The 16,343-nt window shown below is 38.3% G+C and overlaps 1 protein-coding gene across 2 annotated transcripts in view; it reads left to right on the forward strand.

Annotated features, from left to right (window-relative positions):
- COL5A2 (collagen type V alpha 2 chain) overlaps nucleotides 1-16,343 on the forward strand; it is a 138,455-nt gene that overhangs the window by 99,032 nt on the left and 23,080 nt on the right. For both annotated transcript variants that reach the window (XM_077882988.1, XM_077882986.1), the window contains exons 19-35: nucleotides 736-834; nucleotides 1,170-1,214; nucleotides 1,325-1,423; nucleotides 2,854-2,907; nucleotides 3,140-3,247; nucleotides 4,285-4,338; nucleotides 4,923-5,021; nucleotides 6,356-6,409; nucleotides 7,250-7,348; nucleotides 7,454-7,507; nucleotides 7,634-7,687; nucleotides 9,295-9,348; nucleotides 10,070-10,123; nucleotides 13,223-13,267; nucleotides 13,579-13,677; nucleotides 14,939-15,046; nucleotides 15,459-15,512. In XM_077882988.1, the coding sequence (XP_077739114.1) occupies nucleotides 736-834; nucleotides 1,170-1,214; nucleotides 1,325-1,423; nucleotides 2,854-2,907; nucleotides 3,140-3,247; nucleotides 4,285-4,338; nucleotides 4,923-5,021; nucleotides 6,356-6,409; nucleotides 7,250-7,348; nucleotides 7,454-7,507; nucleotides 7,634-7,687; nucleotides 9,295-9,348; nucleotides 10,070-10,123; nucleotides 13,223-13,267; nucleotides 13,579-13,677; nucleotides 14,939-15,046; nucleotides 15,459-15,512 (1,233 nt within the window). The remainder of the gene's footprint in view (nucleotides 1-735; nucleotides 835-1,169; nucleotides 1,215-1,324; nucleotides 1,424-2,853; nucleotides 2,908-3,139; nucleotides 3,248-4,284; nucleotides 4,339-4,922; nucleotides 5,022-6,355; nucleotides 6,410-7,249; nucleotides 7,349-7,453; nucleotides 7,508-7,633; nucleotides 7,688-9,294; nucleotides 9,349-10,069; nucleotides 10,124-13,222; nucleotides 13,268-13,578; nucleotides 13,678-14,938; nucleotides 15,047-15,458; nucleotides 15,513-16,343) is intronic.

Genomic DNA, 16,343 nt, shown 5'->3' on the forward strand with positions numbered 1-16,343 from the left:
AAAACTGTTTTTCACAGAAATTGTTTGTCTGTCCTATTCCCACCTCCCCAAATATAAAATTCCCAGATCTTTGTTTTTGGCCAGGATTCTGCTACACCTGTTAAATTCTTCCATGGTCTCTGTTTTTCTGGATGAAGAATAAACTTCCATCTCCAGTTCCTTGTATTTCAAGGATTCAATAGGGATTTAACATGTTTTATTGGCACTAATGAACACCCATAGGCTTACAATTTTAGTTTTAAAATTCCAGCTCCAGGTCCCACTAGGATTAGAGCTAGAGGGATCTAATATGTTTATAAAATACAGAAAGTCACTTAGGTTTAAATTTCGGATAAATAAAGAATAAATTTTTAGTATAGATATGGCCCAAATATTGCCTGGGACAAACTTATACTTAAATTATTTGTTATTTATCTGAATTAAAAGTTAACTAGACATTTATATTTTTATTTACTATCTGGACCACTATCTTGGGTTGAAATAACGGTAGTTATCAGGCTACCTTGACGACTTAGCTTTGCTATTAATGTTACAGACATCATCATACTCGAAGAGGTTTAGGAAAGTGAGTCCACTTGTTAAGTCATAGTTAGGCACACATCCTTTGTAAACCAGTTTGTGCTTATGACTCCTTTAAATACTTGAGTATTAAATGTAAAGCTCCAAAGAAGCAATAAACTTTGAACCACACATTTATGTTCTTCTTAAATTAACATTTCTTTTGTATCCTGTTAGGGAGAAGCAGGTCCCACTGGAGCAAGAGGCCCCGAAGGTCCCCAGGGTCAAAGAGGTGAAACTGGGCCACCAGGCCCAGTTGGCTCTCAAGGTCTTCCTGTAAGTTCCTAGTACATTTAAGAACTATATTCTTAACAGAAAGCTTGACATGTTTTGTAACTTCAGAACAAAGGCAATCTATTTTAATATATCTTCTTTGAATTCTGAATGAGTGTTTGCAACTGACATAAAAAAAAAACATAATTCTCTTGTCAACTCTGCAAAATTCTATCTACTTTATGGAAAAGGGAATTAGTTACAGAAGTAAGTTTTAGGATATAATGGTGGTTGATGTTTTACAACAATTTTCTGCTTCCTTTTGGAATATGAGTGGACATCCAAAGACCACCCTAGATATGGCTTAATAGCTTACAAACTTTTCATGTATCTTTTAGGGTACAGTAGGAACTGATGGTACACCTGGTGCCAAAGGCCCAACGGTGAGTAACTAAGTGCATTTGTGCCACATGAAACACAAGTGGGCGTGATCCTTAGGACCATAGACCTGTACGTAGTCTCTGCTCATCATGTCGTTCTTTCATTCTGATAGGGCTCTCCGGGTACCTCCGGTCCTCCTGGTTTGGCAGGGCCACCTGGATCTCCAGGGCCTCAGGGTAGCACGGGACCTCCAGGAATTCGAGGCCAACCGGTAATGTCCCTTAAAATAACTATCATCGTTAGTATAATCCAACGAAGAGCACCAAGAAAAACAGTATTCAGTGAGATGGAATGAAACATAGATAATGTGACTTATTTGAATGAGCCAATTAAAGACAGAAATCTTTGTAAAGTGGAAGCCAAATGTTAATGTACAGTGTAGGCTTTTAAATTCAAAGGGGAACATTATTGCGTTGTGTTGGATTTTAGTGAGTTTTTAAATTTAAAATAATAAGGTCATGACTTTGGTCTGCCTCATAGAATTTTATCAGTATTTGAATAATAAACTGATGGAAATATTTTACAAGCCAGTGTGAAGAAATCTGGAGGCTATAATGACACTTTGGTTAAAATGGGTTTAACGGCTATTTCTCAAGAGCTATTGTGAAAAGTGATTCCACCATATTGTTCAAATCAAATGAATTTCCATATTTTGTGAAATTATTTATTAGAAAAAAATGTTACGACAAGCCCATAAGAAATAAACACATTGAGAAGCTGTGCTTATATATTTTTAGCTTGATATATAAAAATTAAAACTTTCTTTCTTAACACTACCTAAAACAAATATTTTGAATTCTGTTCCAAGTAACTTAGTTATGCTAATAAATCCTTTTAAATGGTGGTGACAGATTTATTAAGACATAAGTGTTGCTGATACTTCACATTTGATTTTATCATGTTCTCAATTTAGTAATCTGCTCCCCACAAGTTTAACTAGTATTTAAAAATACACGTATAAAAAAAACACAGAACGCTCCAAAGATGAAATGCCTGTTTGAAGTTGTCCAACTGTCAATAAAGAGAACATAAATATAAAATTATCTTGATTCTGGGTAAACAAGTCTGTTTCCTAAAATAAACCTGAAATAGATTTATCTGTAGAAGTTGTCATTGTTAGTTCTATTTTAATTAGCAAATTGGAATAACTGAATAATTCTAAACTTCCTAGTATGCATGATAAAACAAGATTTTATTTTTTTTATTTTTATTTTTTTTTTATTTTTTTAAAGATTTTATTTATTTATTCATGATAGTCACACAGAGAGAGAGAGGCAGAGACACAGGCAGAGGGAGAAGCAGGCTCCATGCACCGGGAGCCCGACGTGGGATTCGATCCCGGGTCTCCAGGATCACGCCCTGGGCCAAAGGCAGGCGCCAAACCGCTGCGCCACCCAGGGATCCCATAAAACAAGATTTTAAAAATAAGTCTCTGAAGACTGTAAAATAGACAAACTGCTACCTAATCAATACTAGATTTTATAAAATTTCACATACATTCTACAAGATTTGCAAAATTTAAAAAATGATAACACAAACTTACCGGCAAAAGTTTTCAAGGCCCACTTAGTATAATTAGTTAAAGCAGGTTGGACTGGCTAAATGTCCTGGTTCTTATAACTGTTCATACTTTTATTTTAGGGCGATCCAGGAGTTCCGGGTTTCAAAGGAGAAGCTGGCCCAAAAGGGGAACCAGTAAGTCTTCATTTTTTTTTGTTTAAAGGATAAGAAGAGCATGAATATTGTCCCAGAATGCACAGGTCAACATGCTCAAGTGTTAACATAATAATACTGAGAAATATACCTTTAGATGGAAACAGTTTAATACAGTTTCACATTTATAACTGACTTCATTTTAAATGAAGCTTTTGACTATGACTCCCCTGTGCTATGGTCTTTCTGGTAACTGTCCTTCTGTTTTCAATAGGGGCCACATGGTATTCAGGGTCCAATAGGCCCACCTGGTGAAGAAGGCAAGAGAGGTCCCCGAGGTGATCCAGGAACAGTCGGTCCTCCAGGCTCCATGGGAGAAAGGGTAAAATTTGAATAATAAATTCTAGAATTGTAGGGGAATTATATGGGTAGATTTTGGGATAGTAAGGAATGATAGAGCAGTTAAAAGACATGCCTGCAAGTGCATTTCACAGCAGGATACAGGATGTTCAGGATGATTGTGAATTAAAGGAGCCAACTGTTTAATTGGTGCTCATTCATTCATTCAGCGAATACTGATTGAACAACTACACTGGGCCAGTTTGATATATTGGTACTTAGGCTACATCAGTGGAAAAGAAGGCTGTGGTCCCAGCCTTCTGTACTAGTGGGGGCTAGTAATAATAGTTTACTCCAGTGGGGAGGTACACAATAAACAAGTGAATGGGCAAACAAAAATATAATTATGCATTTCAGTGAATACTGTATATACACGTAGGAAATAACAGGGTGATGTGGTAAAGAGAGAATAACAGTATATGATGGTAGTGTGACATTAGGTGGTTAGGAAATAGGATTCTTTGGGAAGATGGCATCCTAGCTGACACCTGAAGATGAGGGTGAGCAAGAGAACTTGGAGAAAGAACGTTGTCAGCAGAGGAAACAGGAAATGCTAGGCCAGGAGGCCACAAGGGTCGGTGACTTTAGAGATCAGAAGAGGTCGCCATAATGAAACAACAATATCACCGTACATTTGTAGAAACTTTCAGAGGAAGCATGGAGCTTCACGTGGGAGACAAAACAAATACATGTCATTGACATTTTGATGGTGGTGGATGGTGCCATTCCTTTGCTGCTCATATCAGATTTTCTCTATATTTAATTTTACAATGAATTGTTAGTATAGTTCTTAATCTGAATAATTTTTGGCTCAGTACTTACATGTTTTCCAAAATTTAATATTTCTTTCCATATAGTTAGGGTTGTTTTTTTTTTTTTCCCCCTGCTTACCTATCTATTGCCATGTTGGCTTGATCACACCTCTTAAAACCATATAATACTAAAAGTAAAAATTACCCACTCATGATACATTTCAAGAGCATCGACAACAATTAAGAATCACATTTTGGTCATTTGTAGGGTGCTCCTGGCAATCGTGGTTTTCCAGGCTCTGATGGCTTACCGGGACCGAAGGTGAGGTCATCCTATCAAATGTTGACGCTCACGTGGGTGGTGCTCCAAAAGATGCCACTGTCCGGAATGGTGCTCTAGCTTTGGTCCACGTGGTCCAGATCTGAAGAGTGACATGGAGGTTGAGCCTAATGTCAAATCCCTCTTGTGCCATTTCTATTCTATAGAGGGATGGGGGACGTATAATGGTTGGAAGTAGGGAGAAGTTTGTTTTCGGACTTTTTAGGGACACTGCTGAGAAGAAAAGGTCATACACCTTTCCTTTGACTGGTATATATACTTTTTCCTTTATCCAGAATTTAGACTTTAAAATTTTGGTATTTTTTCCCCCAAATCTAGATTAGATAATTTTCATTGGCTAATGATGAAAAACCACTATTCTATAAGAAATACAAATTAGAAGAGACTATGTTGTGACATTTTTTGTGACTTTGTAACTACTTGACAAAGCGTCTGTATGGTATACCAGTGCTTTGATTTGTACAACATACATTTCATATTTATTGCTTTTATTTTCCTGCACCATTTCTTTTTTTTTTTTTTTCATTTCTTTTTTTCCTGACATATTCTGCTTTGCATTGGAACAGGGGGCTCAAGGAGAGAGGGGTCCTGTAGGTTCTTCAGGACCTAAAGGAAGTCAGGGGGATCCAGGACGGCCAGGCGAACCTGGGCTTCCAGGTGCTCGGGTAAGAACACAGCAGTTTGCTACATCAAGCCAGAACTTCTCCTGAGAATTCAGTGAAAGGACGTTTTGACTTAGCGAGTCTTGACAAGTTGGAGCATTTCTTTGGTTTTACAACTTTTTTTTTTAGATTTTATTTATTTATTCATGAGAGACACACAGAGAGAGAGGCAGAGACACAGGCAGAGGGAGAAGCAGGCTCCATGCAGGGAGCCCGATGTGGGACTCGATCCTGGGACCCTGGGGTCACGCCCTGGGCCCAAGGCAGGCACCAAACTGCTGAGCCACCCAGGGATCCCCCTGGTTTTACAATTTTGACCTGATTGACTTTTTAAAATACTGGTTTGCTATTTTATCATGTATAGAAAATATAGTAATTTCTACGCTCCCTTTCTCAAAGGAGTACATATTAATGGTTTTGCCACTTGACATGAAAGAAAATCATCTTTGTCAATATTTATTTTTTCCTCTACTTGCTAACAACTAATTTCCTTGGCTTTTAGCCAAAGAGAATTCGTGATAAATTTCATTTTGACCAAATGTCATTTGAAAATTCATTTGGACTATGGAATCACTCTTCTATTCGGTTGTCAACAATGCTCCTTGAAGAGAAAGGAATTCATACAATAAATTGTTGGATGGAAACATACATTTGGCTACGTGATCTTGAACCCAGCGTTCACTATATGAGTAGAAGTGTATTATAGCTTCCTCCTTCTATGTGGCAAACTGGCATTTTCTTAGGAAATGGGCAGGCCAGCTGAAGGGGCAATCAGCATTGCTTAGAGGAAGAATGACCGCCCCCCCCCCCCCCCCCCCGACTGTAGCTCACATCTGGACTGGGAGGACCACGAATACTAAAAACCTGTGGGCAGCATAGCTGTGGGTGCTGTGAGTTTGGAGTAACATGCACCTGCCTGTTGGCCAGGACCAGTATGCTGTGCTCACGATGCTGTTATAATTCTGCTCACGTGGGAGTTCTAAGGCAGAGTGGCCCGTGTGCCCACCATGTAGACTTACTTGCTCACATGTGACCTGTCCCTTGTGGGGGGAGAGGATGCCCTCGGAGGCTGTGCTGTGGGTCCCCACCCCGGCCCGTGGAAAGCCCACATAGTGCGGCCTGTTGGCACGCTGTGTTTTCTGCCCTGGTCCTTCCAAAGCCAGGAGGGGTGAGGACCCTGAGGGGCCTGTAGGCCTGTCTGGAGGAGCCTAAGGCCACTGGGAGTGGGCATTGCAAAGTGGAACGGGGTCCTTTTAACGCGGTGCTGTTTTTATTCTCTAGAATCTTTACTTCAGTTTCAAGTCAGCAACAAAATGACGGTTGCTTTTAATTTTCAGGGTCTGACAGGAAATCCTGGTGTTCAAGGTCCTGAAGGAAAACTTGGGCCTTTGGTAAGTAATGTAAACAACTCTCTTTGGGGCACCCAGTTGGTTATGCATCCAACGCTTGATCTCAGCTCTGGTCTTGATCTCAGGGTCCTGAGTGGAGCCCCATATGAAGCCTACTTAAATAAATAAGTAAATAAAGTCCACAACCATTAATAGTTCTCAATAGACCTACAACTTAAATGATAAGATGTTTATTTGAGGTTAATGCTTTTAATTGGCTGGATGCTGATCTTATTTACATGTTTAAAATGCTGAAGTAAATTTATAGGATCTTCATATTTTAAAATTCACCCAACATTGATCAAATTTAATTGATACAATATCTGAGATTAAAATTGTTTCTCTGATATCAGTGGAAAAAGTTGAAATTATGTATTCTTCCAGGACTGGTCAAATTTGTCTATTAGAAACATTCTCATTTCTTGATGTCCTTGCAGTTGTATAGGTTTAAGAGAGGTAGGTACAACTTTTGACAGCTCATGTATTCTGGGCCTTTTCTTTACACCAAAAATGTGAAATAGAAGTATCAAATTTTCGTTACCACAATCTAGAGTAAATTAAAGAAGAAAGAAAATTTTCCCTATGAATATGAGAGAGTAAGGGTTGTGAGGATGAGGTTTATATGTAGAGAATAAGAGTTAATTCTCTGTTCTAAATACTCCAAACTACTTCAGAAATTTTTTTAGGCACTCAGCTGTTCTGATTCACTAAGAAAAAGGTGAAGGATAATTTAAAGCTTACATAACTTTTATAAGTAAGCGAAGAAAGGCAGGTGTCAATTTGGTGATACGATATTTAGAGAGAATTTACATAAAACGTACACTGCTTCTGTCTCTTTTGTAGGGTGCTCCAGGGGAGGATGGCCGGCCAGGCCCTCCAGGCTCCATAGGAATCAGAGGGCAGCCGGGAAGCATGGGTCTTCCAGGCCCCAAAGGTAGCAGTGTGAGTACAGTGTGTAATATGTTTGCTCTCTCATCATAATCCTCACTTGGAGCAGGCATGATTGGAGCAAATTGAATTTTAAAATAGTTTCTATTTTTTCTGTAGGGTGACCCTGGAAAACCTGGAGAGGCGGGAAATGCTGGTGTTCCTGGGCAGAGGGTAACTATACATTTCTTCTAAAGGGGGGAAATAGATATAAATATAGATATATGTACACACACGTGCATATGGATCATCCAGCTGTCTCATGGCCTCACCTCACATATTATCTCTGTGTGATATTAGGGAGCTCCTGGAAAAGATGGTGAAGTCGGTCCTTCTGGTCCTGTGGGCCCCCCGGTATGTGGTCTTTCAACCAGAGTATATTCACATTGCATTTTTCACTGACGTTTGCTTAAGACTACTTATAAATAAGTTTCAGGGGATGTAAATAAGAAGATGCAGGATTGAAGAATTTCAGTTACAGTCTTTTCTTTTGATTCATGTGCTGGCATCTCCTTTTTAAATGGAGTGATTGGACTTTTCATTTTAAGCTTCTTTAAAATGTTGATGGCAAAAGCTGCCTCATCATCTTTGCATGACACAGTTGAAGAATATATCAGCTGAGGAAACTCGTGTGACAAATATTTTGTACTCTTTATTGATAATACATGAATACTGAGTTATAGCTGCATTCTTCTAATGATGACTTACAGAAATTTATTTAAGCTGACTTATTTTTTTGGAGGACTGAAAAAAAGAAAGTTTTTTATCCTTTAAGGTACATTTGCATCCTAGAATTCCAAAATTAAATATCAGAAATATTTTGGCATATTTATTTGTTTGCAATGGGGCAATTTAAATCTTTCTAAAATGTTAGATTTGCTTCCTTCAGTTGTTCTAGTGTTGAAAGCTTGATTAATATTTTTTATGACACAGAGAAATAAATTGGAATAGAGATGCACGTTTCCCTCACTACCCGAAAGTAGAGCATTCCTCTGAAGACGTTTATAAGCTTAAATGGCATAAAGCAAAGAAGCAATTATCATTAACTTATATGGAAAAATTTCTTAAAATTCCTAAACTCCAAAAATAACCTCTTCTGGCTTTTCTGATACCTTAGGACATATCTTGCTCTTACAGATGCACAAAATAAATCCAGATAAAACACAGATGCTCACAGTTCAGCACTCAGAGGGCTTGATGCTCAGCTGCTGAGTGTGGCTCCCGAGGAAGGAGCCTGTGGGGGCTGCTCTCACTGCTAGGGGTGCACGCTGCCTCTATGGGGGCTCACTGCGAAGCAAATGCCAAACGCTGTTTTTGCATTTTGCTTTGTTTTGTAAAATCAAAAATTATCTGCAGATTTCTTTCAGTTAGCAAAAAGTTAATATAGAGCTTTCATAAAAGTGAAATGATGTAACACAAACTTTGGAAAAGCAGGGGATTACCTGTTTTAAATGATTAGATACGTGAAAGTAAGGAATTTTTCCAGGTTCAACTTATCCAATTTCCCTATAATTTTATGGTTAGCTGTGGACATTTTCTTTTTAAGATTTCATTTATTTATTCATGAGAGTCACACAGAGAGGCAGAGACACAGGCAGATGGAGAAACAGGCTCCATGCAGGGAGCCTGATGTGGGACTCGATCCTGGGACCCCGGGGTCACGTCCTGAGCTGAAGGAGGCGCTAAACCACTGAGCCAACCCAGGGATCCTGTAGACATTTTTTGGATCAAAAAATAAACATGTCATCAGTATCTTTGCCAGCTTTAGAAGATATTTTCTCAACATCGATTCAAACAATACCATTAAATTACTTCATTATAATGCGGTTTGTTATCTGACTAAAGTGAAAACTATGTGATTAGGAAAAAGGCAACTATCAGTTCTTCTAGTAGGTCACATAAACAAGAAGCAAGTGTAAAGATCAGGCTCTACTCATGATTTTCTTTCCTTCATGACTTAGGGTCTCGCTGGGGAGAGAGGAGAGCAGGGACCTCCAGGGCCCACTGGCTTTCAGGTATGCACAAATTCACTTTTCTGTTTTTTCCACTGTTAATTAAGCTGCTTTTTTAAAATATGAAAAGATATGGTCAGATGATGTGAAATTCCACAATTTTGAAAAAAGTCCCTCTTTTAGTAAATGGATAAAATGGATAAAACCCAACATTTTTGTTCAAAGAGAAGATATCGACTTCCCTTGAAAAACTGATCAAAATCCAAAATTATTAACAAATTAAAAATTATAGAGTGTTCTTGATAAGTCTTACTGGACTATATTAAAATTTATCTAGTTTTAAGGAAGGAAAAATGTCTTAAAATTATTGTTAAACAAATTTCATGATTTACCTAAATATATTGTATGGGAAATTATTTTATAATGGATAATCATACTTTGGTGAAAAAAGTTTTCAGGAGTGACTTTCAGCACTATACTAGCAACCTAAAATACTGCTTTCAGCCCCACAGAACTTGACAAATGTTAAGGATCTCCTGTTGGATTCTTATCTTTTTTTTTTTTAACTAAGTGGTGTGCGAGTGAAGGTCTGACTCTATCCAGGGGCCGGCTGCTGCGTTAGGGTAGAAGATAGTCTCCTTACTCTGCTTTGCTTGTGTTTAAACAATCTTTTGCCTGACAGTAGAGTCACGGAGGCTCTGTGGGTTATAAAAGGTGAACTGCTGACACTCGTGGCCTGTTAAACTTTGAAAACTCACAGTTTTATTTTCTTTCTTTCCTGTAGGGGCTTCCTGGTCCTCCAGGGCCCCCTGGGGAAGGGGGAAAGCCAGGTGACCAGGTAAGTCTTAAAACAGTAATAAGAGCAGTAATAAAAGGTGGCGGGGTGTGCGGTATCACTTAGGATATGTGAGGCTCTGTTCTGGTTTGCTTTATACATGTTGTCTCTTGGAATCCCCAGAACAGCCCTACCTATCTAGGTACTAGCGTCATGCCTATTCTTTAGATGAGGAAAATGAGCCCACGGATGTTTTGTGACTTTCCCAGTCACTCAGAAGCTGGTATAATTTGAATTCTGGTAATCTGCTTCCCAAGACTGGGTTCTTACCCACTGAACATGTATCTTATCAACTACAGAGTTTGGCGGGAGGCTTTATATGGTTATAACAGATACTATTTTATTTCTATTATTTTACCAGGACATCAGTTAATTTAGTTTATTTTTCTATGGGTGATCTGTTCATTCATTTAACCATTCAACAAATATTTGCTAAGCACTCTGTGCGTAGTGGTGTTAAGCCCTGGCTCTAACCTGGCTCTAAACAACTGAACAAAATGGACATGAACTTAGCCCTTCTATTACACCATAGTAGGAGATGTGGGGTTTCTGGGGAGACACTGTGTGTGGGGAAACATAGAAGATTCACCTAATTCAGATTTGGGGATTTACAGCAAGTTTCCCAGACTAAGTAATATCTTTTACGAGTTAAGAGGGTAGGAGGGAAGGTAATAAAATACTCCAGGAAATTGTAACAGCAGGTGCAAAGGTCTTGCTGATCAGAATAAGACTCTGAGAAAACTAGTAAGTCAGGAATGCAGAGTAAACGCAGAGGTGGAGATGAGGCTGGATGATCAATCAGGAGCCAGATTACATAAAGTCTGAATGTGAATGTAATTGGTTCTGATTCTTCTAACGGGAGATGATGAAGGGCTCTCAAGCAGGGAGTAGTGCTTTTAGGGATTGGACTTTTAGGAAGACCACACCACAAGGAGGACAGTACATTTCAGGGGATAAGACTGGAGGCCTGCTTGATACAGCTTTTGTTTTGTTTCTTTTTTTTTTTAGTAAAAAGCAGAGTTTGAGGAACTGAAGAACTGAGGAACTGAGTTTATTTGAGGAACAAAGGAACTTTTTTTCCCCTCTTTATACTTTGTGTTTATCATTTTATTAATTTTAAATAAAGTATAAAATAGGGGGGAGGAGCAAGATGGCGGAAGAGTAAAGTATAAAATAAAATGATAAACACAAATATAGGTTAATGGCAATTCAGTACATTTAGTTCGATAAGATTTTAAAAATTACATATTCACAAGTACACAGATCCTTTACCAACATTGAACATTTTAGTCTATGTAGTCACAGTCTTCTGGAATTCCAAAATTTTTATCAATTTTATTTTCTTCGAACCCAAATATTCTTTTGGCCCAAGATCTTACTGCAAATATATTATCAGTCCATCTGTTAGCAGCTTCTTTGGCCACTTTATTTGCTTGATGTAACTCTTCCGCAACTTGTGGGTCACACTCTATATTTTTTACTTCTGCCTTTAGCTGTTCCCTTTGGTCTCGAAGTGAAGAAAGCTCTTTTGCTAGCATGGTTGGCTCTTCCGTTTCGTGACATAACATAAGAGGCAGGTCACTAAGTCAACAGAAGCAGTGGTGTTCTAGTGGGACTGCTAGCAGCTTGTATTGAGCTACGTGAGGAGGAAAAGCTGGCCTCGTTTTGGAGGATGTGAAGTCACTGTCCAAGGACAGCATGTGCTTCTTCACGCTTCCCTTCCTCCGGCATCATCCTGGGTTGGGGTTGGAGGATGGACACTGATCCCTCTAGTTAAGACATATCCGTGTGAGCTCTTGTATCACACAAAGGAGAATTTCTCATGGAGGATTACAGTGGAATCAGACCTATTGAGTATATTGAGGTTAACATTTTGCAAACGTAGACAGTAGTGGTTATAATCTGTTATCCAAACTATCAGAAATATGTTACTTTGTCAAAAAATATACTCTGTTCAAAATATTATAGGGTGTTATCATATAAATCAAGACACTATGAATAACGCACTATCTGCCACAAAATTGTAAGCTCTACTGTATTTCATAATTGCCAGATGTACCATTACTTATGTATCCTACAATACACCACATAATGCCGACTAAGCTACCGCAGTGTATTCTTATGAGATAAAATATTATGGAAAGAACGCTCAGATTTGTTTATACTTAGGTTTTCTTTTAAGCCACATATGACCCACTAGCATACGTAAAAAGGAAAATGAAAAATAAATAATTTGATTAAATTATTCTTAAAATCTCACATTCAGGACCAACCCCACTTCTACCTTAGTTTTCATCCCAGTCTTTGATGACACAACAGCTTTCTTTGTCATTGGTTATTATTTTTAACTGAAGAGAGAGGTTTTGAACTTTTTGACAAACTTTCCTTTAGTAAGAGCAAACTGAAACTTTTCTAAGAGTCACGACTGCACTAGTTTGAACCCATAATTCCCAGCAGAGTACATGGTCCACAGTATATAGTCAAGAGATATTTACTAAGTTGAATTGAACTGGTTCTGTTTAAAAGATCAGCTCCTGGGGTGCCTGGAGGGCTCAGTTGGTTAAGTGTCTGCCTTTGGCTCAGGTCATGGTCCCCTGCGTCCTGGGTAGAGACCTGCTCAGGCCCCTGCTCCGTGAGGAGTCTGCTCGCCAACCCCCCACTCATGCTGTCTCTCGCTTGCTGTGCTTTCTCTCTCAAATAAATAAGATCTTAAAAAGAAAAGATCAGTTCTTTATTGCCTTTTATTTCAGTTTCCTCTGTTAAAATTTTTTTCATTAGGAAATAAAATTACTATATGTGTTGTTGTCTCTAAAAAAAACCAGCGCACTACATTTGTGAGATAATATTTTGCTTGTTTTCATTGCCCAAAATCAAACATTCAGGTGTAATAAACATTTTTTTTCTGGAAAAATATTTCCATCCAATGTATGGGATATCCCCTCATTTATAAAAGTATGCATATTTTTCTTAATGTTATGGGTTTATTCAAACTTCTAGTAGTACATTAAAAGAAATTTGGTATGTGATATGGGAAGATTTCTAATAAATGCCTAAAATTTAGCTCAAAGCATTACTTAGAATTTTTAAAATTATATCTTATAGGGAGTTCCTGGAGATCCTGGAGCAGTTGGCCCATTAGGACCTAGAGTGAGTATTTTCTCCTTTGTCATTCACTTTGTTTCCATTGCCTTCCATTGAAATAAAACATCTTTTATCATAAACTGGGCTTTAAGAATTAAAATTTTTTCACTTGATGAAAATCAATCTTATGTTTTGTGCTGTGCAACTAGCATATCCTTCCTTGAAGTTCAAATCACTAAACTAGAAAATCAAGCCTCAATAGTTGCTCCTTTCTCAGGTTTTCTCCAGTGGAAGCAGTTTTCCAGATTTTCAGAAACATTTTTAACCCATTTTTAAATCAGTCTCTAAGATTGTTTGCCATCCTGATGTTGCTCTAGGGAGAACGTGGAAACCCGGGGGAGAGAGGAGAACCAGGAATAACCGGACTCCCTGGGGAGAAGGGAATGGCTGGAGGCCACGGCCCTGACGGCCCAAAAGTAAGTGTGGCAGCCAGCTCTGCACTAGATAGTTTTACAGCCTGATAAATGCAGGACACAACTAGGATGTATTTCTCTTGTTGTTACAAGATAATTCAATTATATCATTTTCTTCTTCAACAAATTTTCAGTAAGCATCTACGAGGCTTTTTCCTGGCACTAAAGAGTCAGCTGAAAAGAAGTCTCTTTTCTGTGATGGAATTTATGGTTTAGTGTACATGGTGATACGTTCTCCTATAGAAACCCATTCCTGGGATCCCTGGGTGGCGCAGTGGTTTGGCGCCTGCCTTTGGCCCAGGGCGCGATCCTGGAGACCCGGGATCAAATCCCACGTCAGGCTCCCGGTGCATGGAGCCTGCTTCTCCCTCTGCCTGTGTCTCTGCCTCTCTCTCTCTCTCTCTGTGTGACTATCATAAATAAATGAAAAAAAAAAAAAAATGAAAAAAAAAAAAAAAAAAAGAAACCCATTCCTAATATTTATTTATATGACTTTTACTAGTGACTTCCGTTAATAAGCAGAAGCAATAAACAGAAAATTGTATAATTCTGTTAATAAGCAGAGGCAATACATAGAAAACCGTGTAATTTATTAAGAGATAGTCCTAATTATATGCTCCCCTTTTTTTGGTCTCCGGTTCCACAGTTCTGCTTACTAACCATAAAGTATGTCATTTTTGAAATCTGAAAGTAAAATACATCATAAGGCAAAAATCAGTACCATTTCCTTTGGGTGCCACTTAAAATTGATAGAAAATAAAGTGGCCAACTTTAATATAAACAATTAAAGTAGAATTTTTCATGATCATGTGTCATTAGATCCCTTATCATCTTCAAGGCCCAGAGTGATTACATAGGATCTGTTTTAATTTAATCACTGATTTAACCTATAAGCAAGCTTAATGTCATGGGTTCATTAGTGAGAGTGAAGTACTCTCTAAAAATAATGTCTTCTTTCTTCATTAGGATCCCCATGATGTTGTCCAAGGTAAAGAAAGGCAACTGTTATTTTATTTCAATTGATGCTCAATTTCCCCAAAGAAAAAAGTTGAAAACATAAACCAACAATCAGAAAGGCGAAGTTTTTTTTTTATTTCAAAAAATGACCTCAGAGATAATTTTCATAAATGAAAAATAAATGCACTAAGTTGAACCATATGAAATTGCTGATATTCAACTATTTTTGACCTACCAGCAGAGAAATTTCATGTGGCTCAATCTTAATACTGTACTGGTGAGGTCACTTATTGTTGGTTCATTTTAGGGCAGTCCAGGACCATCTGGGACCCCTGGAGACACAGGCCCACCAGGTCTTCAAGGTATGCCAGGAGAAAGAGGAATTGCAGGAACTCCTGGCCCCAAGGGTGACAGAGTAAGTCTGTGTTTTGTTTTGTCTTGTCTCGTTTTGTTTTAGTTCATTCATTTAGACTTTGTAAATTCCTACTGAAAGTTATTTCCTGTCTAGGCTTTTACTTCTATTATCCTAAGTCACCAGTCAATTTTCCCTCCCTCCCTCCCTCCCTCGCTCCCTCTCTTCCTTCCTTCCTTTCCTCCCTCCCTCCCTTCCTCCCTCCTTCCTTTCTTCTTTCCTTTCTTCCTTCCTCTCTCTTTCTTTCAATATCTATGCTTATTAAGAAAAATACAGAGTGCCAGTCACTTTTCTAGGCTCAAGGGGATATAGCTATGCACAAGAGAGATAAGCTCCTGCCCTCATGAAGCTTCCATAAAATTGAGAGAAAAAAAAACAATTGAGTGAACAAATGGTATTTTGTGTGTTTTCCCAGGGTGGCATAGGAGAGAAGGGTGCTGAAGGAACAGCTGGAAATGATGGAGCAAGAGTAAGTGAGATCATTCCTTTTCCCAGCTAAATTAGGAATCAACATTATCATTATTACATGAATTTGCATGAACTTTCCAAAATAAAGTTCATTGTGTTTCCATATGGCCAGGGCTTGGAAAATGATGAATTTTGAGATTTGATGTTGATCAATCATGGATACTCATTTTGCTTACGTTGAATTAAAGCAGGCCAAAAAGTAGTCATTGTTGAGGGAATGAAATAAAACACAATTTACTGTGCATATGAGAACAGTGCTTTAAGCGGGGGGGGGCTTTACCTTTCTCCATTTTCTTTTTATTTCTTATGCAATGTTTATTTTTGTTCAAGTGTTAATATAATGAGCTGTTCTAGACCTCATCCCAGGGCAGGCAAGTAGAGTTCTGCAGAGTAGCCAAGTTGAGGTAACTATTTCTCAATATGCTGGATTTATGGGTGAGAAAATGACTGCACAATGAATCATTATTAATGCTTTCATCAATAAGGAGGATGAAGAAGTGAAATGCAAAGGACAGTTCACCCCGGGGCATTGACCTTTAACAAGCTTTCCATCCTCAGAAGTAGAATTCATTTGCATTTGTAAGGACAGATTGAATATAATATTTTAGACATGAAGAAATTATTCTGTCATGTAAGAGGGGATAGATATAGTTGCTCAGACATTCAGCATTTCCTGGAATAATTCCTGATATTTGATGAATAATTTCTGTTTCAGTATGACATGGTTTGCTGTTAATTGTCATGCTGTGCCCTGGCAAGAGTACTTGTACTATAAAACTCACATGGAACCATCGTTAACACATGGATTCTGCACAGTGAGCCATTGTTAACG

This window comes from Canis aureus, chromosome 34 (genome assembly GCF_053574225.1).
Source record: "Canis aureus isolate CA01 chromosome 34, VMU_Caureus_v.1.0, whole genome shotgun sequence".
NCBI classification, from domain to species: domain Eukaryota; kingdom Metazoa; phylum Chordata; class Mammalia; order Carnivora; family Canidae; genus Canis; species Canis aureus.